Source organism: Halyomorpha halys, unplaced genomic scaffold, assembly GCF_000696795.3.
Source record: "Halyomorpha halys isolate HHAL.00 unplaced genomic scaffold, Hhal_1.1 Scaffold307.1, whole genome shotgun sequence".
Lineage (NCBI taxonomy): Eukaryota > Metazoa > Arthropoda > Insecta > Hemiptera > Pentatomidae > Halyomorpha > Halyomorpha halys.
Window position 1 is genome coordinate 287912 of NW_027107991.1, and position 26921 is coordinate 314832.

The following is a 26921-nucleotide window of genomic DNA, read 5'->3' on the forward strand; positions in this document are numbered from 1 at the left end:
TATATATGTTTGTTTACAGAACTATTAGGATATATTATTATTGCTATTCCATACATTACATATATTCCATAAAATACTCGAGTCGTTCTTTAATTATTTGTTAAACAAATATATATATTGGTTAACAGAACTATGGAGATATTCTCCATTAATCTTTTCAGCCTACCTTATTTCTCCTCTTTCTTGAAAAATACTTGAGTCGTTCTTCAATTGCTTGTTAAACATTACTAATTTTAGTTAAAAATACATTGTTATTTTTTGGAAAAATAACCTCTAAACTTCATATGCATTTTCAATTTATTTTTTAATTTGATTAAAAACTTCCTCAATATTTTTTTTTTATTAACTAATAATACAAACATATATGACGTTATAACAATGGCAATTTTCCTCTCTGGAGGAAAAAAAAAAATTGTTTTATAGAAAATTGTTTAAACACGTGTAAAAATTGTCACTAACATTCAAAGTAAAAACATAAAGAATTAATTTGGCTCCAGTCTATCTGTAGTCAAATTTCTGTTGTTCACAGATGATCAATTGAACTGTTAAGATGATTTTGATGAACCTCTAAGGGATTACACAGGTTGATATTAAGATAGTCGCACTGATTTATGTCTTAATATTCGCTTATCCAATCTTTAGTTCATACAAACAAACATAGTTTTCTCAGCACACTAATATTTCAAATATGACAGCTCCGATTTGGCTTAAATTTGCAGGAAAGTTGGTGGACCAATGTAAAACTGGTCTGTATCAATTTTATCAAATACAATCCATTACTTTTTAAGCATGGTCAAATGTGTTTTCCTTGATACACCTGTTTTGGAAATAGCCCATTCAAAATGGCTTCCTTTCCTTGATACACCTGTTTTGGAAATAGCCCATTCAAAATGGCTTACTTTCCTTGATACACCTGTTTTGGAAATAGCCCATTCAAAATGGCTTACTTAAAGTATGATGAAGCTGAATGTAAACAAGGATTAAAGTAAATTTTAGCGAATTCCATTCACTATTTTTGCTTACTCAAACATTTTTCCTTGATACACATATATTTTGAAAATGACTGGAACAATTTAACTCAAAGTTAAAAATTAAAGTAAACATGGTATAATTTTTTCAAATTTCATCGACTATTTTGATTCACCCATACGAAAATTTAATTTTCTGAATACGCCATACGTAATTATGTACCTAATAAGAACCTCTTGAAAAAGAATAATTTTCATATCAATTATATATTATCAATCTATTATTCAAATAGAATAAGGAGATATAAAAAAATATATTCATAGCGAGGAAGGTGCCTAAGTCATTGGCAGACATTCTTTTTTTTTTTTGTTCTAACAATCAATTGGTTTATAAACACAAGCAATTAGTTTCCAATCTATTTCTGATAGAATTATAAATAAATATTTCTAGGACATGTGTATTTCATCTCCAACATTTTGAGACCAAGCAAGCTAATATGACTTCCTTTACAATACCCATTTATGTCATTGTTTTTGATAAAAAAGTTACTTGGCTCTTACAACATTACAACTAATATTTACCTTAGTGACAACGAGGAATGTTCTATTCTACCAAAACATCAAATCAATAAATACATAATCGTATATTATATAGAATATAAATGTAAAAGATTAGGTAAAAAAAAGTTTACATTTTAAAGGATCAATATAAAAATGTATTCGCATATGAATAAGAAAGAAATATTTAAGAAGAAAATTCTTATTTTCTAAAAAACAAAAAAAAAAAATACATGCATTCATATTAACCCCGACAAAGATTTTGTTTCATTTGTAACATAAGTTTAAAACAATTATCTTTCACACCTAAAAACTATCAAACACTTTTTATAAAATAACAAATTTATACATCATGTGTATACAGTTAAATTTATTTAAGCAATTAATAAATATTTGGACTCATCATAGAATTGATATTTAATATACAAATTTTTAATTAACAAATGATTTTACATAGTCTCATTTAACTTAAATTAAACTATTAAGTATATTAATAAATATGTAAAAATATTACACTAAAGCAAAATAAAAATATAACCTCATAATAACCTAAGTCATATAATTAGTGAATATAAACAGATTTCATCTCTTCTTTATTCGGTTTATAATTCATCTTCGACACTAGTTGTAATTATTATCTCCAAAGCCCATATTTCGCTGAAACATTTGAAGTAAATATGAATTTGATATTACACACAATTGTGCTAATTATTATAATAAAAAGCTATTATATATTACAAGGGTCCAAGTGTGAACAACCTAGCTCAAAAATTTAAAGTCTTACGAAATTGAAAAAATATATTTGGAGCATGTGTATATCTGGGATGTGACAGTAACTTTTCATTAAAATCGACCGACCAGAAGAGCCACTTTATAGAGTTGATTTTACACTTATTAAGGATTTTCTCAAAAAGGGCTCTAATGATTTTGAATTAACTAGATAAATTAATATACAATTCAGCGGTATTTAATATCAGATAGGTCTAATCATCATGATATCATAGGTCTAATGGAGGCACCTAATGATGTTGTACAAACGAAGAAAGACTCTATGGAAAGTGATTATGAACTTGACACCGATAACACTGTTCATGACCCAAACTGGTGCCCCGAGTCCGAAGATGAAGGTAGGGAAAATGATAGGTCACCTTATCAGTTACGAAGTAGAGCAAGGAGTAATATAATCTGCTCCACAAAGCAATAGTATCTAAATTCCACTCTCACATATCCACAAAAGCGATATTTAATGTAATGTACTAAAGTAGTTTTAAGATAGCCAAATGTGAATATAAAGAACTGAATTATTGTGTTTATCACGGATACATTGCAAAGAGAGAGAAAGAGAGAGGATGAAGATAATGTAGTGTCAACTTATACCAGCCAGGCAGGTCGGGGAGATTGGACAAGACATACATGGAACCTCTTGTTGTCTAATTAAACAGGAGTGAGGGAGCTACGGGTTAGTGGAAGAATAAGGAGAATAAAGTGAAGTTTCATGTAACTCCACTTTTCAAAAAAGGGGAGCATATGTAATAGACGAGACAGAAGAATTGGTGATGGCAGCGCTGCATGCGTATGCGCGGGAGGTATCGGGCAGAGAGGGAGAGAAAAATCATATGTTCTGTCGTCGGTTGTTTTTATAATGAATGGACATTGATGTAAAGCTAGTGTATTGTTTGGTTTTCTCTGTGAGCTGAGTTATGTTTAAAAACTGTGTATTGAGAAGTGATCTTTCTCTCTCTCTGCCACGACCAGCTGAGTGCAAGTACTAAACCTTTGGACATAGAAATCAATTGTATGTATTTTAATTGTAGGTTAGATTATAAGTTAGTAATAAGTACATAGATATAATTAGGATAAGTTAGAATAGGGCCTTTATTAGTTAAGATTGTTCTTTTAATTTTACAATTAGGTTAAGTAAATCTGTATTTGAATAAACATAAAAAACACATGTTTCTTATAGTGGATATGTGAGTTAAAAAAAATATTAATTAACCTTGTAATTTGAATACATTACATATATTTCACTCCTAACAAGAATGAATGGTGCTCTCATTAGAAATAATTCAATCAAAACCCTCTATGACTGACAACTATTTATTACAATATCAATGTGTCAATCTATCAAAACCATGTAAATACTATAACGCAATTACGTTAACCATGTATTTATTTGTATAAATACATCATGGAAAGTAATATAAATACATTATTTGTGATTCAGAAATTTTTGTAAGACCTAATTTTAACTTTTACTAACCCATATATAAATAAAAAGCAAAGGAAAATATTGTGATCGTGAACAATTTTTAAATTCGAGTTTTCAACATGACATACGTACGTAAGATGTTTTGAGGTCCTGTAAGCCAGCCAAAATAACCAAATCTCAGAAAATGATCTGAGCGAGTAACTAGCTCAAAAACAAAAATCATACGAAACTGAAAAAAATATATTTAAGGCTGTTATATGCCTGAGATACTACCGCAACGTTTTAAAATTGGCTGACTGGAAGTACCAGTTTATAGAATCTATTTTATATATTTTATTGATTTTCTCAAAATCTGTTTCAATGATTTTGATTAAACTTTGTATATGATCTTTAATATTAGCTAGGTGTTATCCTCATTGAATAGTATAACAGGGCTTAAATGCCGAAATTAAAAAAAATCTTCATCTTAAGTACCTTTAATTTTTTTTATTTGGAATAAATAACCAGTTCTTATTGTTAGCAACAATAAACAGGTGTGGAGAAGGCTGGTTTGGGCGGCCAAACATCTAAGGTCTGACTCTCTGATCGAAAAAAAAAAAAAAAAAAAAAAAAAAAGCATATATTAAATTTTGTTTATATGAAATAATCAATGATCTCCCATTGTTATTAGTAATATAAAATGAAAAATATGGACTATTAAACAATTTGATTAACAACTAAAGAAGAAAACAATTTTTGTGCAACCACCTAAAAGTTTATTGGAGATTGAAAATAGCCAAAAGTGTACGATCTCATTCTGTAGAACATGGGTCTGTTATCTTTTGTTAAACTGTAGTATTAGAGACAGGAAAATAGTTGATAACCGTTTCCACAACTCCAGAATCCCTTATATACACAAAGTTTAATAGCAACACAACAACAAAGAAATTTAAGTACCTTTAAATTATGTTTAGTAGAAAAATTAAACATATCTCGTTGATAACAATATTTTTAAAAATATTAAAGGATTAGATAACTATTGTATTTCCATGGCAGTCATTATGATAGTCAGATTTTACTTTTAGTAGCCTTTATGGAATATATAGGAGGATTGCCATCCTGAATAAAGAAACAGTTATTTTGAAATGCACAAGGATTAATTTTGTCTCTAAAGTGGTAAGTGAAAGTTTTGTATGATCCAGTTTTATATTACATTTCTATTAAGTTATGTATATGTTTAAGAACCTAACCTTGCTTGGGCTATCATGATAAATAGAATATTAGTTTGAAAATTCAAGGACGCTTTTAAGCGTTTTTAGTTATATAAAAATGGTATTTTCAACCCAGAAATTGCAAATTTTAGTTATTTAATTTATTGTAATGAAGTATTTAAATTATAGAGGGCTCTGATGGGTCGATTAAACTATGTAATGAGAAGAACGCTCTTTTAAGGAGTGAAATATATTTAAACTTTTTTGTAAGCTGGCATCAGATTCTTTTCTTTTTTTTGCACTTTATAAACACTGTTTTCAAATTTTAAAGCCAATCTAAAAAAAAATATTTTTTTTTAGGCTATTGAATTAAAAATAAAACTTTTATTTTTAAAAGATATAATGCTCACCAATGCTCTAGAAACTGTTTGACCAGGCATTCTAAACATTGTCCAAGACAGACAATCGTCCATTGAAGCCATAGCTATTACCACATATCCTAAGTGATATTCTAGTTGATTTATTGTGTACATGGCAGCATTATAAAATGTAACTTCACATTTATCTTGGTTTTCAGATGCCATTCTAAGTTGTGTTGTGGCTTTAATTTGTTCTAACTGAAAAAATAAAAGGGATAAAAATTAAATCAAGAATAATAATAACAAGAAAGTAGTAGGAATGTATACAACAATGTTCAATAAAGATTCTTGTCTAACAAAGACAAGGTGAAAGATAGGTATCATTTAATACAACTTTCAATGATACTGACCACTGAAACAGTTGACAGTAAACTAAAGCTTTGTGGAAAATGAATAATAGTCGGTATTTCGTTTTCAAAGCTTAGCAGTCTAAGTATATAATTATTTCCTGACTACCTGGCCTCGACTACTACTGATGTTGTTTAAAGTTATATATATTATGATTACTTCATATTATCATGCCCAAGAAGAGTTGGATGACATGGTCACCTACTCATAGTTCCGATTCCTTTACTTCATTAAAGTCATATCAGACACAATCAAATAAAAACTTTAATGAAATTATTATTTCAAACAAATAATCAAGTTCAAACACTGAAAAGCATATTTTTTTTTTTTTTTAATTAAGAAGCAAATCAATTTCTAATCACTATGAATTGTAGTACACGCACAGGTTTAAAATCAAACAGCAATGAATGAAGCAATACTAATTAGCAGAGTACAATGGATATTCTTCCTAGAGAAGATTGATAAATAAAATCAGAATTACAAAAACTAAAATAATAAATAACTAATAACTTTCATAATCATATAAAAGTGAGTTGTTTGGCATTTGTAGAGGATCTCGCACTGTTGGGAGAATCAGAAGAAGAGGCTATCAATCAAATAATAGCAGAAAAAGCAGGCCTACAAATATCATATGAAAAAACAGAGCTCATGACTACTGAAGTAAATTTCAAGAAAAAAAACAGTAAACACTAAATATGGAAAAATAAAAGTGACCACAAAATTGAAGCATTTAGAGGAAATAATATGTCACAACGGTTCTGAGAAAGAGAGCATCTGAGAAAAACAAAAATCACAAAATTAGAAAATTTAAGCTTTCAAACAGGCAAAATTTACAATAAAAAGAACCTCTCCTCCAATGAAAAGTTAAGGCATTACAACGCTGTGATAAGGCCTGTGTTTTTATACAGGGTGGAGACCAGATGCCTACCCAACTAGGAAAAACTGCTAAGAATAGAAAGGAGAATCTTAAGAAAAATCTAAGGGTCCAGGAAAACACAAGAAGGTTACAGGTGAAGATCTAACAAAGAGATCTACAGAAAAATTGAAAACCTGGAAACCGAGATAAGAATCAGAGGGCTGATGTTCGATGGGCACATGAAAAGAATGTAGGATGAAAGATTGAACAAAAAGATCTTTAACAAATTTTTTTGCTACAAAAGCATGGGAGGATACATGAGGCAAATAAGAGAAGAATTAAATAAACTTAAAATTTCAGATACAGACTGTGTACATAGAGACAAATACAGGAAAACCCTGAAAAATCTCGCCAATATTGGAAAAGGAAAAAAGAGGGGTATGAAGTGATCCGAAGAAAGAAAATAAAGGCAGTCGAGGATCATGAATCTGCGATGAAAAGAAAGAAAATCAAGAATCCCAAAGAAGCCTAACCATTGATATTCATGTGGTCCTTGTTGGCTGGTATGTGATATAAAAAAAAAAAAAAAATAGAACCAATAACTTTGAAGATGCATTATTTACTGAACACAGGTGATTTAAGGGCATCTCCATGAAATAGGTATTTACACTATGATTCCTTATAATCTTTTAAGTAGAATATTAAAAATAATTAGTTTTTACTAGTTAAAAGGTACTAAACACATTAAAAACAAAACAATAACCATCAACTACAATTACTAGAAGAAAAAAAATAATAATACCTAAGCAACAACAAACCTTGAAGGGTTCAGTAATTTGATGGGAAGTACTGTTTCTGGACTAACGATTCTACATGAAGGTGATTTGTCCAGGATATCGATGGACCATCAACCACCAGATTTTATCTGGTTTAAGGGTATTCAGAGTCTGTCTCAATGTTGATCCGTGGCTGATTTAACAGATGAAATAAACACCTGCCATAGCCAGACACGGGTCTGGGCCCGGGAGAGAGGAGCACAATGCTTTACTCACAGAGCTACCCTGCTCCACAAATACTTTATTTACTACAAATTATATCTGATACCCACATAAGACATTAAAAACAGAAAACGGAGAGAAGAAAGAGAGATTATTATCAGAGAACAATAAGATGTAACAATAGCAATTATGAGGACGTGTGACCAGAATATGAGATTTTATAAATGGGATCAACAAAACAGGATCAAATCAAGTGCCTATGATCTTCAGATCTATCATGTGCTTCAATACTCCTTAATCATCACTTAAAAAAATATATAAAAATAAATAACATTAGAAACATTATTAGTGAATCAAACATACCTCTCCAGTTGTAAGGCCATATACTCTGGTGTTAGCAATACCAAGGTTTCCTCTTATGCCTAGGTATGGCATATTAACATTAAATATCTCTCAAGTTCAATATGAAATCACACAACTGTAAAAATAATAACAGCATTAGCAGAATAAAAATAACAAATTTTTCTTTATTAAAGATATCTAATAGACCAAGAAACATTTAAAATTTATCAATGATTTCAGTTGTGTAATTTAATATGTTTTAATTATTGATTAAAAAAAGAATAAGAAACAAAAAAAAGGTTATAAATATATAACCACTACAAAGAGGTCTTTATTTATCATTTGAGATAAAGTACTATTTTTGGCCCCTTTTTTAATGATAAATTAACAAAATATAAATTGTTTTGAAATAAAACAGTATAAATTATTTTTAAAAACTTATTACTTTAATGGTATGCTACTGGATTTCAATGCTTTTGAAGAATAACCAAAACAAGAATGGGATAAGATCATGTAAGAGGGGACCTCGCAGCTTTTCTTCAAAATTTCACAGCTGAAAAATTATTATTTTTTTTTGGGGGGGGGGAGGGGAGGAGGAGAGGTTTATTTGGAAATGAACATATAAAGATTATACCTTACATTGGGGTCTCTTTCTCTAATTAGGGCTTCCTACAGACTACACCAAGGCTATGAGGGTTATCACAAAGGAATAATAGTTTATGGTAAAATTTCTAGACTACATCAAATAAATAAAAATGATCTTTTATAACTCTTATTAATACACCATTATTTATGTCAGATATGCCACTATTAAAGCAAATCAGTGACATGCCTATCTGAATTTTAAAGATATGTGAAAACGGGAAATTCCTCAATAAGATCAGAAAGTAAAAACTATAGTAGAGATGTTGCGTGTATAAATGGTTGATCATAATTGAATATGAAGGAAATGCTATTTAACGTAATTTAACTAATACGAAATGTCATCACCTCAAATCTAAAATTTTAATTTTGAGTCATTTAAATTTTGAAATTAATTAGTACCAGCTGATGCAAAGCCATGTTTAAAAAGAGGCCACTGCTTATTTCAGTGAATCCAATTTAATAGGATTACCTTTATTTTTTTAAAAATCAACTGTAGCAACGTCGTCTGTAAGACAGAATTTACACCTCATTTTTTTTCTTAGCGTGAAGTCCGGTGTCAAAGGCTGATCATGGATTCAAACTGAACAAAGGATCCACTCAAATACAATATCTAAAAAGTGGACAGATTCTTACTGCTTTAAACTTTAAAAGTTATTCAAACCTTACACCATTTTAACTGGGCAAAACAAATTTTGTTTCTACCTTAAGACAGAAGGTACTCAAAGAGTTACTAACTTCAGTTAAGGAGAAGGATTAGATTTTGCCTGTTGGGTATTATGTAAATCAAACTGGCATCTACTTCAGGCTCTAGTATGAAATATGCACACATTGAAGTATAGAATAGGATGGATGTGGTCTCTCTTAGTCATTATAATCATAAAGATGTCTTCTACTCGACATAGGAAACTCAATTTAAATCAGAAAATCATTGACAAACTTTAAAAATTGCTACAGACTCGAAATAGATTGATATCTTATAAGGAATACAATTGTTAAAAAACTTAAGAATGATATAGTTTTGTAGCTATTATATATATATGTTGGTTAACCTACCTCAAAATACTGAACAGTCCTTTTCTTACTGCTAGGACATCAGTTATCTGTCACCATAGCCTGGCCTGAACATAGTCCACATAGTAACATCTTCACCTCTTGGGCCTGATGTAACAGTATTTGTACAAGAAACAACTTCGTAACCAAAGGTGAATTCTAATTGATTGATTAGGTTTATCACCGGTGCAAAGAAACTAACTTCACTTTGATATTCCGTTTTAGGACCTCGCCTAAGCAGAGTTTGTAAGCTGTCGGCTTCTCTTGGGCTTAATCCTTCAACCTGAGAATATGTTCCTCCTAAATTTCCTCTGACTGATATATATGACATCGCCGAAGTCTTAACACCGGTCCTGAAAAATCAATCTGTCATACAGTGTAACAAATGAGTATCTAAACAAAGTAAAATTGAACTTACTTACAGGTGTCTTTAATAGATAGTCTTAAAGTTGTAGATAGAATTATCTAAAAATACAAAGGCATCAATAGCAACACCCAGCATCTCTGAAATGCCGGAGATCAAAGTGGAAGGTTATAGACTGTTAAGAAGTAAACTAATTAACTGCGTTAATCACACTTGTTGGACAATAAATTGATATTGAAATTGTGAATAAATATTTAATTGAATTTTACTTGTAAGTGTTATTAATATTATTCAGATTTAATAATCAAAATAAAATAAAGAAATCCATTGAGAAAGAAAAAGTATTGACGAAAATAAAATTTTTACAACAAAGGTCATGATTGACACAGCCTAACTGGAAAACAACTAAAAAACATATACAAAAAAACAACAGTTAGTTACAAAATTACAAGATATATACCAATTCTCATGGAATATTCAAACTATTTTACGTTGTATTCCTTTTAATATCAGCTGGGTACTCTATGAGCATTGAAAGAGAATGCTTATTTTGTTGTATATTCAGTTGGACTGAGTTTAAAACGATATCTAATATCAATGTATTTGTACCTCCAGTTGATTATCCAAAAGTTGACATCCCTTTTTGAATGATTATTTAAATGTAGGCCACGCCCCGATTTCTTCACAGCCTCTAAGATATTTTATATTGATGTTAGTTAAAGCTAAAATATCTTTATAAACGGTAATATAGTTTAAGAAGATATATTTTCATATTTAATTTACATAAATTTAAAATTATGCTGTAGAAGTGAATTATTTGGATGACTTGACCTGCAACTGTTATATGTATCTCAGTTGCCGAACACTTCTTTTACTGAAGATATTGTAAAGCAGTGGGAGAGATTATATGTTTCATGGTTTATTTACTTTGTTAAATGATTAATTCTAACCATACAGAGCGTATATTCTTCAGCAGGTACTCAGCTGTAGTAGTTTATGTGTTGCGGGAGTAGCTCTTTATTTGAAAAACAAAACAAATTACAAGAGTTTTTATGTTGTCACAACTGACTGAAACATAACACTCACTTTTGAAAAAAGTTACATTCACTCTACAGTTCACTGCATTTATTTGTGTGAGTTTTATGTTTATAATTTATAATTGTTAATCAAATATCAGTCATTAATTCAGCATGATTGCATCCGATGTTGATGACGATTATATGTGTGAAGAGGAAGATTATGGATTGGAGTACTCAGAAGACAGTAATTCTGAACCTGATGTCAACTTGGAAAACCAATATTACAACTCAAAAGCTCTTAAAGAGGATGATCCTAAACTTGCTCTTGATTCATTTCAAAAAGTATTGGAACTAGAATCTGGTGAAAAAGGTGAATGGGGTTTCAAGGCTCTGAAGCAAATGATTAAGATTTTTTTCAAGCTTAATGAATTTCAAGAAATGATGGAAAAATATTTACTTCTTTTGACTTACATAAAAAGTGCTGTAACTAGAAACCACAGTGAGAAATCTATAAACTCCATTTTAGATTATATATCAACTTCAAAAAATATGGACCTACTGCAGAACTTTTATGAAGCTACTTTGGAAGCTCTTAAAGATGCTAAAAACGACAGATTATGGTTCAAAACAAATACCAAGTTAGGCAAATTATATTATGATATTGGGGATTATAGTAAACTTGCTAAAATAATAAAGCAACTTCACCAGTCTTGTAAAACGGATGATGGCGAAGATGACTTGAAGAAGGGTACCCAGTTATTGGAAATATATGCCCTGGAAATTCAGATGTACACTGCTCAAAAGAATAACAAGAAGTTGAAAGCTCTCTATGAACAATCCTTACATATTAAGTCTGCTATTCCTCATCCATTGATTATGGGCGTTATTAGAGAATGTGGTGGAAAAATGCACCTTCGAGAGGGTGAATATGAAAAAGCTCACACTGATTTCTTCGAAGCTTTTAAAAATTATGATGAATCTGGCAGTCCGCGACGCACTACTTGTTTGAAATATCTTGTTTTAGCTAATATGCTTATGAAATCCGGCATAAATCCATTTGATTCACAAGAAGCTATACCTTACAAGAATGATCCAGAAATATTAGCCATGACTAATTTGGTTTCCTCTTATCAAAATAATGACATTAATGAATTTGAACAAATTCTAAAAAATCATGAAAAGAATATCATGGATGACCCCTTTATTAAAGAGCATATAGAAGATCTACTGAGAAATATTAGAACTAAGGTTCTTATTAAATTAATAAAACCATACACAAGATTACATATACCTTTTATATCAAAGGAACTTAATATCGATGTAGCTGATGTCGAGAGTCTTCTGGTATCTTGCATCCTGGATAAATCGGTTAATGGGAAAATAGATCAGGTCAACCAGGTTCTTGCACTCAGTGAGGAAAATGATAATAGTTCTCGTTTTATTGCTATTGACAGAATGGCATCACAACTCAGCAATCTGCAACTTGTAATTACTAACAAAATGGATTAATTTTTAAATGTAATAAATTATAATATAATGTACTTATATTTCTAAATAAATAAGTTTTTAATATATATTGTTTGTTTATAATAAATATGTTTAAAATGTATAGTAGATGTTTCTTTCCCAATTTTTCCATTTTCGTTTTATGTTTGTTTTAAAATAAACTTTTAATTTAGTTAATATTATTGTAATCACCCATTCCTATAGCAACATTATATTCTGTTATCACTTACCAAGCATTCTATCCGCACTGTTTATGATTGTGTGGATATTTTATAGTTCACAGAAACCTAGTGTAAGCAGCTGCCTTAAAAAGGATGGTTTGGTGTGTACATATAGGAAATTTGGTTTTGGTTTCTTTTATTTAAGATCTAAAACAAAAATAAGAATGGAAATTGAATATAATCCTAAAGCTCCTGTAAAAACCCAACAAATATCTGTGAGAATAACAGTGTTTATTAATTGTATTTTAAAACACCCATCTTCAAAGTATGTTCCACTGGATACTGGAGATCCACTCAGCTCAGGGTAAGGCTCTGTGATTAGTAGGCTTTAAGTTTATGTCCTATAAACTTTACAAATTACTTAGAAGAATAGATTTGTGGAAATCATCTTATAATGCCTAGCATTCATAAAAGTCAACTCAAAAATAGAGATTTTTTTGGTAATCATTTATTCATATTTCACTACTGGAATTGCATAAACCAACTAGATATAGGTAGAGGGATGAATATTTAACATTATCTTGAATATCAAATTATTAATGAAGTTGAATGGAATATTGTCCGGGTGTGGTAAAAAAAAAACTCAAATAGTAAATAATTATACTACTTCATTGAGCCAACGTTTTGCCCCATGTTGCAGGGCTTCGTCAGGGCTAAAAAACATACAAACACTAGTTACAAAAAGGAAAAAAGAAATAACATAAGTGGAAAATAACGGGTATAAAATGAAAAGTAAGATATAATAATAAAAATTAAAGGTTGTGAATAGTAAATGAAAAGGGTAATAGTAACAGATAGATAAGAGATGAAATATTAAAGAAAGTACAAATAAAGAGATGAAAAAAGAAAAAGAAAAAATACAAATCAAATGATGAGACAAAAAAAACATAGAAAAACAAAGGAAAAATAAAGTATAAAATAATGTATCTTAAAAAGTATAAAATAATAATATCCCTTCTCCCCCTATTATGTATATTACCATTTATTGTTCGTCTAATTTAAATACTTTTTTACTATGTTTACTTTACAAATTATTTTCGTTATTGTGGCATAACTACCATCCCCACTCCTCCCAATACAAACCGGCACTCTGTCTTAGACTGCCTTCAAAACAGGTATGCATTCTGTCTCATCATTTGATTTGTATTTTTTTTTTTTTTTTTCATCTCTTTATTTGTACTTTCTTTAATATTTCATCTCTTATCTATCTGTTACTATTACCCTTTTCATTTACTATTTACAATCTTTAATTTTTCTTATTATATCTTACTTTTCATTTTATAGCCCTGTTATTTTCCACTTATGTTTTTTCTTTTTTCCTTTTTGTAACTATAGTGTTTGTATCTTTTTTAGCCCTGACGAAGCCCTGTAACATGGGGCGAAACATTGGCTCAATAAAATAGTATAATTATTTACTATTTGAGTTTTTTTTACCACACCCGGACCATATTCCATTCATCTATACACACGGTCAATCAATAATCTTCCAGTATTGATGAAGTTCTTTTGATCTAAATTTGGAAGTTGCACGGGATCTAGATAATGTTCAATGTTTTATACAATATAGCGGTTTTGTCATAATAAATAAAATAAAAGTGCAAAATATAAAATTCTGGAATGTATTGAAGCATGAAAAAATTTGTGTGCAATCATTTTCAGTGGTTTCCAACCCATATATGGACTACTTAAGCTGGAAATTAAACCAAGTATGGTACATCCACACTCCTAACTTGTGGCAAAGCAAAGGGGGTCCACTCGGAAAATATTTGAAAATTATATTGTATAAAGGAAAGATGGTCTGAGTGAGGTTAGAATAACTTTGATAATTAAAAAAATGATTTTGAGCCAAGGTTTCACCCCACTTTAGAGGGTTTTCTGAATGATGGAAAGCGCAAGAATGTTGCCCTGATGAAGCCCTGCAAAGTTGGCTCACAATAAATAGTTTTTGTAATATTTGAATTATTCTGACCACAACCGGACCATCTTCCTTTTATACATTACTTATATTCCATCAAGGATCTTCCAAAAATTTTGTTGACTTACAGTTCATTTTAATTCACTTTTATTATGCATTTAAATGTCCAATCCTTTCACCTAACCCTCAGACATCAGGCAAGATAACTAATACAACATTTCTAACAATAAATCTTCATAATCTCTGTCAATGACCTTTCCATGGACCACCAGTTGGGAATCACCAGTTTAGATACAGTGGACTATTACAAAAAAAAATTTTTGATATGTTTATGTGATAAGTTCACAATTTTGTTAATGCTGAAGTATAAATTTGGTTTAGGCATGAATAGATAGAAAAATAAAACTCATATTAGAAAATTTATCACTTGTACCCCTTTATATTATATCTACCTCCTCAAATACGATATATTATTTATGTATGTTTAGTGGCTCTGAACAGTAGAAGTAGTGAAATAAAAAATTATTTGAGATGATGTATAATTCAGCAGTAAGTTATCAATTAAATTCTCATTTCTCAGCCAGGTGGTTTCCAAAAGTGTTTCGGAACAAACTTTGTTTTTGTTTTGTAATCTTTAGTAAAATTTTTAATAAATACCTCATATCTGAGTTTACCAAAATTTCTAAAAATTCAAAGAGTGAGTATAGTGCATTAAAAGTGCTTTATGACCTCCTCCTCGGCTGCTACCTGAATTGTGTGGGAATGGAGGTACCAAGAATATTTGTAATCTTTAGGAATAAAAATTCATTCTCCAAATTTTCATGATAGTTTACCAACGGCTTTTAAGTTTTTGATTCTAATATTTTATAGAAAAAGAAAAAAAGTCATTGCTGGTATTGTTTTATTCTTGGTAGTAATTAATTTTTAATACAGAAATGGTTTTATTGAATTTAATCTCCAAAATTTGTTCTTATTGTGAAAACCTAGCAAACAGGCTAGTCTTTATGGTAGTGTAAAGTAATGAATCAGTTACCTGAGCAATTTTCATACATTTCTCTAAACTTTTCCAGATCATTGAGCCCATATGTTGACTTTAAATAAACAAAAACGAAATATTTTTGTTTTGTTTACATTACATTAACTTATTCCCAAATAAATTATAATTCTTATCCTCTCAATTGTATTTTACCCAACTACCTCTGACTTCTATCTTCTAATAATTTATTGAATCCAAAATTTGATCTGCAGATGGTATTTGAAGAATTATAGTATAGATTATTGGAGCTAGTGGACCCATTTCAGACCAAGATGGATGAATTATCACGTAATTCATTTAATACATATTCATTTTATGATGATCCCATATGATGAATCAAAAAATTTCCTCTGTAGTTAGATTAGAGTGGCAAAGATTAGATCGCAGTGATGATAGCTCTATTTAATCATAAAGGGCTGAATTACTTGATTTGTTCTACCTAGAATTTAGCAGCTAAGAATATAATTGTTCATGAATGTGATGAAAAGGAAATAATTGTCTTACAGTATGATGTACGTTCAATAAGAACTATATCATACAGATTGGTATGTTCTTACTTCAGAGTAATAGGGCTGGAACATTAAACGTTAGTGAAAAACTGAAAATAAGTAAAACTTGTCACTTTGTCTTTGACTGCCGTCAAAACAGCCCTGACGAAGCCCTGAAACGTGTGGCGAAACGTTGGCTCAATAAAATAGTATAATTATCTACTATTTCAGTTTTTTTTACTGCACCCGGACCATTTTCCATTCATAAGTAAAAGTTATTTGGATTCTTCACTGACTGCACTCCCAACCACTGATATAATATCCATGGTCAACAACTTATCTATAATTTTAAAAATAATAAATGACAATAAAAAAGGTGTTATTAGTTATAAGTTTGACTAATATCAAATATCTCTAGTTAATTTGTATCCTTGTTTTATTAACATCGAATGTTATTTATCATCTTAATAATTGTTATTATAATGAACAAACTTTAAAAACGAACAGTTATTTTTTTAAAATGTTCCTTGTATAATTGGAAACTATATACACTGATATAATTTATGTGATGATGGCAAATTATTATTTTTTTAATCCTGTATTTGTTTACCATAATTTTATCACAGTATAATATTAGTTAATTTAAAATTTGTGTTAATAATATTCAATATAAGTAGGACAAATATATATACAAGAAATATATGATATTTAATGTATTAATCGTATTTTTCCAGTTTTATTATTATAGCATTCTATTTTAAATTATTCTGAAAATATAAATTATTGTCGTATGGATCTACAAGTATAATTTTGAATACTTCTAATTTAATATATATATTTTTTTTATTCCTGGTTTAGTTGGTATTACCGTTCTATACACCGCTTTTCGAGCCAATTTTTTTCAGTGGCTGGATAAAACGGTTTAGTATATGTTGCTCTTAATACAATCTAATGATATAATTACTTGAGGTTTTGTAATTGCGTTTCAGTGGTTTGAATTCGATAGTAATTGAATGTGAAGTGTTTCTTGTATTAATCATTATTACTTAAGTGAATAGTTAATATTTTTTTCATCTTCAGAAGTGGCTCGATTATGCCATCTAAAATTATTGTTCTTAGTTTGTAGAGTCTAATAATTTATGTACGAAAGTTTTTTGATATGGTGTTACAGTGGTGTGAAATATTTTTGTTAAAGACGTGTCGGTAGTGCTTTATACGTAAAGTTAAATATTAAAAATCAATCACTTTTAGGAATTTCTTCAATTTTCCGTACATCAGACTTTCCTGCACACGGTAAGACCTTTTCTGATATACATATATTCTTTTTGATGATTAACTTTATATTTTTTTAACAATGCATTTATTTAGTATTATGAGAAAAAATAATTATTTAAACATTCTCTAATTCTTTTGTTAATATATTACTATTCGTATGTTATTTATTCATTTTTTAAACAATTCATTCTAGTTTTATGATAAAGCTTATTATAATAAAGACCATCCGCCATTTTTTTTGAACCAGTGATTTTTGGAACTGTTGAGAATGGATTGTAAAGATGCAGCTCCAGTTACTTTTAACCTGTTATTAATCCTAACTTCTTCTGTACCGTTATGTCGTTACACTATTACCATTTCATGACGTCACACAAACGTCATTTCCCCTCCTGTACTATAAAGGTTCTCCAATATGGAAGATGTTATTATTTTTTTTAATTTTAAGATATAATATGAGTAGTATATTTCTCATTCCCACACTAAAACAGTTTAAATAATGTGATTCAGGTGTTATTTTTTGGGGGAAAATGACATGTACAACTAATCTAATTCATTAATTTACATATGTTTTACTATATTTTAAAAAGATGATTAAAATTTCGAAACCATTATAAAATCAAATTAAAATAATACACAGAACTAAAGATGACAGTGTATTTATTATTTTAATCGAAGTGCCTTGACCTCTTTTGGTTTTTGTTGTTCCCTTTATATCGACTAATGTAAATGATAGGGTTGAACTTGTTGAAATCAGTGGAAATGTTTCACCTGTTGATAATTAGGTATGTTATCTTCAGTCAGTTTGAGTTCAATTTTTGATCGGAGAAGTACCTATTTTAAACTAATTTGAGTAGATTTGATTTAACTGTTATTTATTTGATTGCTCTTACATTTGCTGATTATTGAGTTCATTCGGTTATTAATAATACTTCCTTTGAATTATTTGTTGTTATATTTTGAAGTATTATTTCTTATTCAAGTATATTGGGTTGTGAGACAGTAAACTAATTATTATGGAAAAGTCATTTTGAAAACTTGAGTAGAACATTTTAGTTTGTGATTATCACAAGCCAAGAATATAAGCTTTATAAAAAAAAAAAAGTGATAATAAAGTGAATGATGAAAATAGAAAATGTAAAATTTTGATTTTTATGTAAAAATAAAAATTGCAAATTAAACGTAAAAGCAGTTTACTAACAATATCAGTTCCATTTAAGTGTGTTATGTTACTGGAGCAGTGTGAGGCATTGGATTATTATTGAGTAATACAAAATCATCCACAATTAATGGTTAAAATTGTACCTAATATCCTTGATGGATGTCTTTAATGTATCCGACACTGTTTTTAATGCCACTATTTGCAATTTGGAACCATCTAACATCATCACTGAGCCTCCTCAGTAACATCTTTTAACTGGTTTTCTCCGCACTCTCTCCATTCCATCAGGTTTATTTAAACTGAATCTCGACTTATCTCTGATCACACTAGCCTTCATCTTTCCAACCTAATGTGTTTCCAGAGTAACTAAAGTCTTTGAACTTTATATATATCATAGCAAGAATTGAACACCTTCTGGCATTCATACCGACTTCATTCACCCTCTTTGTAACCATCATTAGAGAAACATGGATTTCTTAAATTAAATTTCTGACTGTGTTGACAGTAGAGTAGTACTGTAGTAGTAGTACACTGTAGTGACAGTATCTCACTTTTTATTTGTATCTGCACCTGTCAAATGCAGATTGACTGACTGTTACATTGGTTAAATAAATTGCATGTAAGGCATGAAGAACAGCACCCAGGTTCTCTGGCTTTACTTAAATCCTCATGTTAGCAGGTTCCTCAACCTGTTGATGTTATTTTTACTCTCCTCTGTGTATTCTCAGGCATGATAGTCGTAGCCATTTGTCTTATAAGTGTGTTTTGGTGTCCCAGTAATTATTCATGAAAACATTTGTTTTAAGTTTGTATGTATTCAGTGACTGTTGGAATATTTAAGTCAGTGTGTAAAGTGTTGTTATTTACATCCCTTCGTGCTTTGGTGATAAGTTGTTGTGTTTTAGATTGGAAAGATTAGAACTGTTTGATGTGAGTAATTATTATTAGTTGTGTCAGCTAATTTTATTAGAGAAGGAAACCAAGTGTATGGAGTAAGCTATGAAAATGAGCAAGTTCTCATTTTCTTTTAAGATGGAAGGTTATATTTTATATGTTTTATGAATACCTTAATCCAATATAATATTCCTTTATTATTATTTATATTGTTACTTACTCTACATTTCAAGGTTTCCTACCTTATTCTCTGGAATCTTGGTTGAGTCTTTTTTTTTTTTTTTATGCTTGCATCAGTTGCATAAATTAATATAAAAACAGTGGGAAGTGGGTATTTAATAAAAATGAAATAAGAAGCAGATTTAATAAGGAATATATTTTACATTTGTTAGATGTAAATAAATTACAGATTTTGAAATTCATGATGTGACTCTTATGAATATTAAGGTTTCAGGTTTATAACTGTAAAAACGATTCTTTATGTTAATTTTTACTTGTTGTTCTTCTTCTTTTAAATTAAAAACAAACTCTATGTTCCAGAACTTTGCAAATCAATGTTCAGATGTAGAATAAATCTCTTTTAAACCATTATGTATTTGAATATTCTCGAGATAACACTTGGGTAATTATCCTTAGAAGGATGTATTCATATTTATCATAAATTTTTATTACCATATCATGATATATGGATCATATTGATAATATATTCCTTAATTTCATTATCTAAACTCTTGTGCTGAATAATGCTTGAATATTTGAAAATAAATAAAATCATATTGTTAAAGAATCATTACTAATATTTTTTATATCATAATTATTCAGTTGCAACTTTTAAATATATTAAAAATAAATTTTCAAATTTTCCAGGAGAAATTTAATGTTAAATAATTTTTTCAATTGATCAACTAGAAAAAATTAAATACATATTCCAGCAATAACTGTTTCAATATTTTTTTCTTTTTGAATTATGAGAACTGGACCAATATTACTATATAAGTTGTTGCAGTATATATCATCTGTAAATTACAATGTAAATTTAACTAATGTAATTTATAAAATCATAACAAAAGTTAGTTTTTTACCTTAATAAATAAGGTTAAGCAATTGGTTGACTTACCGTGCAAAGAAACGTATAGTCTAAATTGAAAAATATTAATACAGAAAATTCCACTTTCTGATTCGCTTTAAAATGAAGTATAATTTTTTTCTGAAAAAAAAAAAAAATGATTTTAGTGATATGAGTTCCTAATGAATAGGTCTACAAGCTCTCATGCTACAAAGTATGTAGCCGAATCTATAAAAATGTACATCTATTATTCCGCAGTTACTGCTCTATTCCTTAGGACCCATTGTTCAACTTAACTAATGAACCATTGTTGGTGAAACCTTAGGGACATGTAGCAGTCAAAGCTTTAAAGAGTGTAAAAGATAGAATACAATTTATTCATGGGCAGATGGCAGAGGAAGTCAAAGTTCAATACTTCACATTAAGATAAGAAGTTTAAATTATATCAATTTTTTTGTTTATTGCAATCTTTTTTGCTAGCTACCTATGATGTTCTGTTTGTATTGGTATGAGGTTGTATCATTATTCTTTGACTCCTTACTCTGTGTAAACCTAAAATAAGATTGTTTCCACTTTTCTTTTTATTCCTGTCTTTACACCGTCCCCAACTTTTCAACTGTTTTCAGGTTCACAGTAAGTTTAGAAAAATGAAAGACGCTCTAATGGCCTAGCTAAAGAAGCTATACAAGATTTGTTGACTTCATACCATTCATAAAGAGAAAACTAGCTCTTGACTTAGTCAAACGATGGGACCAAATGTGGGTGACCCCCTTAAAGTTACCAAAGTACAAAGATTCATACGATACATCATAGAAAAAAAATATGGACATATAAATAGTAATGATTACAGATCAATATAACTACTCATAGAACATGGTGACATCGAACAATACCTTAAAACGATTCAAGCACCTTATGAGACTTATGAGATGAAGACAGATAAATTAAAAATTTTAAATGTATACTTTATGACTAACTTATTTGACTGACAGACAACTTGACTTAATAAGTAGTATGGTTCCCAAGAATGGAACATGACCTGAGACGGAACAATATTTATTTTCTAAATTAAGACAGACTTGCTGAAATTTATTAGAAATATAGACTTTGATTCACTCACAATAGAGAGGAATAATAGGTAATTTTCTTTTTGAAGTATTTTTTGTTAAATTTATTATTTGTTTTTTTAATTAGTATTAACTTCTAATATCAAATGTAATTTTCAAACTATTGAAGGATATTTGATACTTGTATTTTACTATGACTTCAATTCATTGAGCATATATAAGTCCAATAAACCTTCAATAGTCAAGAAACAATATCAATCCTCTACCAGTTTATTAAATTTTATTTTCACATTTTAGATTAAATTTATTTTTACATTTTAGATTGTTGTCTTTTTGCATTAATGTTTTTTTTTTTCAATGAATTCTTTAATCTTATTGATCTTCTTTGGTGTGTCAGATATGTAAGAAAGTTCCTAAGCTATGGGCAATTCTTTTATCATCTTATATTAAACTGCAGCAATAAATACATTGCTGAAACTATTTTTCAATAAATACATTTATATTTATACAAACTTTATATTTGACATACGTTTTTAAGTAGAGTTCCAGTGGTGTCATTGATAGTTAGCTGGCACAGCGTCTTGTCAAATTTCTTTGCCTGAAGTTATAAAACCAAAAACACTTATTAAATATTTGTCGAATTGGAATCTTAAAATTTACAAAATAAAATAATTTAGGAACTTTGAATTCCAACACAATTGGAAAATATTTATTTGATTAGTGAATAAAATTTCAAGTTATTAAATATATATTTGTTATCTAAAACAGAAACCTTAAATGTGACTTATTATTTTAAATATTTATTTCTGGTGGAAAATATTATAAGATTGTACTTTATTTCATTTTTTAAAAACATAACAGTTGCTCATGATAAAATTTTTATTTGCCTCATTTTTCTCTCAATTCTGCACTGACAATTATGGCCGATAATTTTAAAGCATATTCCTATATGAAATATTTTAGTTGGTAAATAACTCATTTAATATTCTGAAGTAGGTAACATATTACTGTTTATGTCTTTGTATTAATTTCTTCTTACATTAATTATATTTAAATAAGTGTGTTTTGAAAAAGGATGTGTACAATTAAAACTGATTATTATTTTTTTTTATTAAGGGGTTGACTCCTTGAATCTGCTTTTTTTCTTTTTTTTTTTTTTTTTTTTTTATCATCCATCATTATGATGATTCTAGAAAATTATAACAATAATACCAAAGCTTGATTAAAACACACCTACCTCTTCTGCTGTTCCAGTGCAAATGTAAATTATATACCAGACTGTTGCTATACCTAATATATTTCTTAAAATACTGATAATGTTGTGCATTAAATCAGCACGCTGAATTGATGACATGATATCCACATATATGTCTAAAATTGCGGTAACGAAGGTACCTCCTATGAAGAAGAGGAGTTGAGGGGAGTAACATCTGCTCAAAATGCGACAGTTGATTACTAAGGCTTCATGACATTTTGTCCATTCAACCGCATTATTCTTAGATAATGTAAGAGACAACAATTTGAATAGGTATTTCAGGATATTGCTGAGATAAATGAACTGGATTATTACTAGATACTTTTGTATGATGTTTAAAGTAATCATCGAGACTTCTAGAACAGAGTGATTACAGTAATGTGATGGTATAATCACACATCTATAAATTATAAGAAAAACTCTAAATGAAGGAACTAAAACACAGTAGACTGTCAAAATTCTATTTGACGAAGTTGCAGTTGATATCTGCATCATATTTTCTATTTTCACAATTGTCTCTAACATTTTTGTAAACTGCCTAGTATTAATTCTAATCCAGATTATAGAAATTATTGGAATAAAGCTTACAATCTGTTGTAATGAAATGAATAATTGTTTAAATCGTTGTAGATCTACTCCTTGTAGGTATGTTCTTATGTCCTTGCTAACATATGTAACAGACGGTATAGAAATGCCTAAGAGTATAATTAATACTAGCATATAATACTTTAATGGAATTAATTTGTTTTTAAGTACATAAAAAGGAAAAACCCCAAAATATTTTGAAATTGGGAACATTATTTAGAAATGATGTACAACCCTCTTGCAACTGACTTCAACATTGGAAGCTAGTAGTTGTCTTCGATCTGAATATAGCACTTTTGATGATTGTTATGGCCAAGCTATTAAAAACATTCCATGTAAACAAACTAAATCAATAGTGCCTAGGTTTTTCCAAGTGCCAATAATAAACATCATTCCCATTTGTCTGATCCATCATTTTATTACATCATGATAATCATAAATTCTTTGCATAGTCCCTGATGCTTTTTATTAAATCACAGATAAAATACTTCGTAAGGGACTTAGTATTCTATATATTGAAGATACTAATTTCCTCAATTATTTAAATTAAGTCCCTAAATTTTCACGTATTTCATATTTCATGTCTTATTAAATAAAATAAACAAATCATTTTTAAAGAAATTCATACTTAAAAAATTGTTATCCACCACTGTGTCCATGTTTGGAAAAGCTTTTAAAATTTGCAATAATACTACTTTTGGTTACTCTGAATGATAAACTTAAAATTACTTCTGTTAAAATGAAAATAATGATATGGTGATTGATTATTATTGTATGTATTTCTTGTTTTTATTATTAATAATAATAAAAAATTAAATAATGGACACTATTTCATTTCATAAAAAATTCGAATTTAAATATTTTAACATAATCATGAGAGATAGTTGACTGTGGATGACTTATACAAGGAGATGGTTGGGGGTGCGGTTAAAGTATGACACAAATAACTTGAAGTAAGTTATTTGATCATGCCAACGTTTCGGCCAGAATTTCTATCCTTCATCAGAGCTGTCAGCTTGAAATCATACCTCCAAGTGCTTAATATTACCACTTGGCAGTAAGATTTCAAGCTAACAGCCCTGATGAAGGATAGAAATTCTGGCTGAAACGTTGGCACGATTAAATAAGTTACTTCAATTTATTTGTTATATTATACACTCCCCAACCATCTTGTATTTTAACATATAATTTTTTTGCATTTTCATCGTTTTCAACTCCAAATTTATATGGTCAAAGATCTATTAAACAGTTTTTAAAATTTATTATATCATCAATAGCTATTTTTAAAAAATTCTGGAACATCTAATCATGCTAACATCATTTTCAATCACTTTCATTTAACTACATTTCACTCCTTAAAAAAACTGATGTTTTTTTTTGAAAGGGGATAAAAATATATGCTAGCAGATAATTTTAAACATATCTGAGATGAATTAAATCTTAGGCAATAAGTTGAAAAAGATAAAAAGAGGAGAGTTGACCATGTCTTAGGAGCTCAAGTTTTCCTTGAGGTTATTAGGAATGTCCGCCATTGTAAGGTAAACTAAAATAGAGGGTAGCTTGTGATTGGCTATTACTCTGTTATGCCTCTGGAGTTCATTATAAGGCCCACCTTTTTGGCTTCACTTTTCCTAGCAGCTCATCCCCTTCATTATACTCCCATCACGGTTTGTGAGAATAGAGAATTTAGTTATTCTATTTAGTGCACGAAATTCATAAAAATAAAGTTATTATTTACAACTTTTTTCTTATAAAAAAATTATATAAGGTAAACAAATAAAAAAAACAGAACATAATAAGAACATTCTATTCAGTGTACTTTTATAACAATTACCTTATTGGCTGTTTCACTGCAGATATAAACTATATAACAAATTAAACCGATGCTAGAAAAATTTAGAAGAGAGCTGATAACATTGTGCACAATATGGAAACGGTAGTGCGTTGACATAATGGCCACGTAGATGTCTGTAATTGCCCTGATGAAGAAGTCCCCGACAAAGAGCAGAATTTGGGGAGAGTAACACCTGCTCAAGTTGTGGCAATTGGCTCCTAGTGCCCTCCGCCATTTTATCCAACCTACTGCATTTTCCTTAGACAGGGTTAGAGATAACGAAGTGAATTGGTACCGCAATTGATTGCCGAGATATACGAACTGGAAGATGACAAGTAACGTTTGGCTGTTATTTAATATATCAGTAATAGCACCCATAACCGGATATTTACAAGTATAACTTTTTGTAAGTGCACATCTATAAACAATTGGTATTAAACAAATTATTGAATAATATGACATGAAAAGTATCCCTATCCAATCCGAACTCTTATAGGAAAAATTCGTCAAATTTTGAACTGCTATTACTGTTTTGAATACTTTTGCAATGCGTTTCTTATTACATTTTATCCAAATGATCGAGACAATGGGCGTAAGTGATAGAAATTGTCGCGAAAAAATAAATAGTTTTTTAAACCTTTTTATGTCAGCATTTTTTAAATACGATCCTATGAAAGTATTGATATTGTCTAAACGTATTATTGCAAAACAAAACATTGTAAGAAGTGTCGGAAAGTAGTATTTGGACTGATGAAATTTGTTTTTAACTACTGAAAACGGAAAAACGCCTAAATATTTTGAAAGGAGAAACATTCTTGGAATAATACAACAGCCTCTTGTAGAACAATGCCTTCTATCTGTCCCGTTGGCTACAATACTGGAGAGGGATTTGTCTACTACTAGCAGTTGGATTTCTATTGGTTCTGATGGTTGTGATAATAAAAACACAATTTTCATTTGATCATTATCAACACATTCGACTTAGTATTGTTATGAAGATAAACATATTCAACTTCCATCTAATTTATTTTTGTAGATGGTCTAATAATGGAAATAATTTCTTTAATTTTTAGGTCAAGGGTCAATTTTTACGTGTCAAAACCAGGTTTCTTTATAAATAATCTTTTCACTTTCTTCAGACTAGTTATTATTGTTTAAATAAAATAAATTTTATACAATTTAAGTCCCAAACCAAACTATATTTCTTTATTAGGTCCAACGTTTTGGCCAATTCGGTCATCCTCTAGGAGAATCTTAAATACAAATTTACAACCACATAAATTAAAAAAAAAACTTTATGCAGGCTATTCTGCCCAGGCCAATAATTTCAGTCAAAATTTCTGAATTTTATCAATTCTTCACATTGATATTAAAACTTTTTACTACAGTCAATTTACACCATTATACTTTATCAGAATATTTGTCTAATAGTGTAAATTGACTGTAATAAAAAGTTTTAATTTTAACGTGAAGAATTGATAAAATGGGGGAATTTTGACTGAAATTATTGATCTGGGTAGAATAGCCTGCATAAAGTTTTTAAAATTTATGTGGTTTTAATTTGTATTTAAGATTTTCCTTGAGGATGGCCGAATTGGCCGTAAAGTGGGACTTATAAAGAAATATAGTTTGTTTTGAGGCCTAAATTTTATAA

The 26921-nt window shown here is 29.2% G+C and overlaps 2 protein-coding genes and 1 long non-coding RNA gene across 6 annotated transcripts in view; 1 reads left to right on the forward strand and 2 right to left on the reverse strand.

Moving 5' to 3' along the window:
• Window positions 1-2068: 2068 nt before the first annotated feature.
• On the reverse strand, window positions 2069-10691 carry LOC106681086 (uncharacterized). 4 transcript variants are annotated; one of them, XM_014421238.2, is made up of 5 exons: window positions 10557-10691; window positions 9587-9936; window positions 7910-8024; window positions 5336-5542; window positions 2069-2183 (listed from the first exon to the last, which is right to left on the reverse strand). In XM_014421238.2, the coding sequence occupies exons 3-5, from the start codon at window positions 7979-7981 to the stop codon at window positions 2148-2150; spliced, it is 315 nt and encodes a 104-aa protein (XP_014276724.1). In that variant the 5' UTR covers window positions 7982-8024; window positions 9587-9936; window positions 10557-10691; the 3' UTR covers window positions 2069-2147. The 4 variants fall into 4 exon arrangements, with proteins under 4 accessions (XP_014276724.1, XP_014276721.1, XP_014276723.1 ...); XM_014421235.3 differs by lacking the exon at window positions 10557-10691 and adding an exon at window positions 10006-10222; XM_014421237.2 differs by lacking the exon at window positions 10557-10691 and adding an exon at window positions 10006-10222 and having other exon boundaries at window positions 9587-9949.
• Window positions 10692-10795: 104 nt separating this feature from the next.
• Window positions 10796-12575, forward strand: LOC106681085 (COP9 signalosome complex subunit 2 alien). The gene has a single exon (XM_024363955.2). It carries the CDS (start codon window positions 11138-11140, stop codon window positions 12473-12475), a length of 1338 nt encoding a protein of 445 aa, XP_024219723.1. The 5' UTR covers window positions 10796-11137; the 3' UTR covers window positions 12476-12575.
• A 7311-nt stretch (window positions 12576-19886) lies between these two features.
• LOC106681065 (uncharacterized) overlaps window positions 19887-26921 on the reverse strand; it is a 47844-nt gene continuing 40809 nt past the window's right edge. Inside the window, exons 2-4 of the long non-coding RNA XR_010843147.1 lie at window positions 22123-22191; window positions 20578-20667; window positions 19887-20476 (exon numbers count right to left, since the gene is read on the reverse strand). This is a non-coding gene — a long non-coding RNA (uncharacterized lncRNA). The remainder of the gene's footprint in view (window positions 20477-20577; window positions 20668-22122; window positions 22192-26921) is intronic.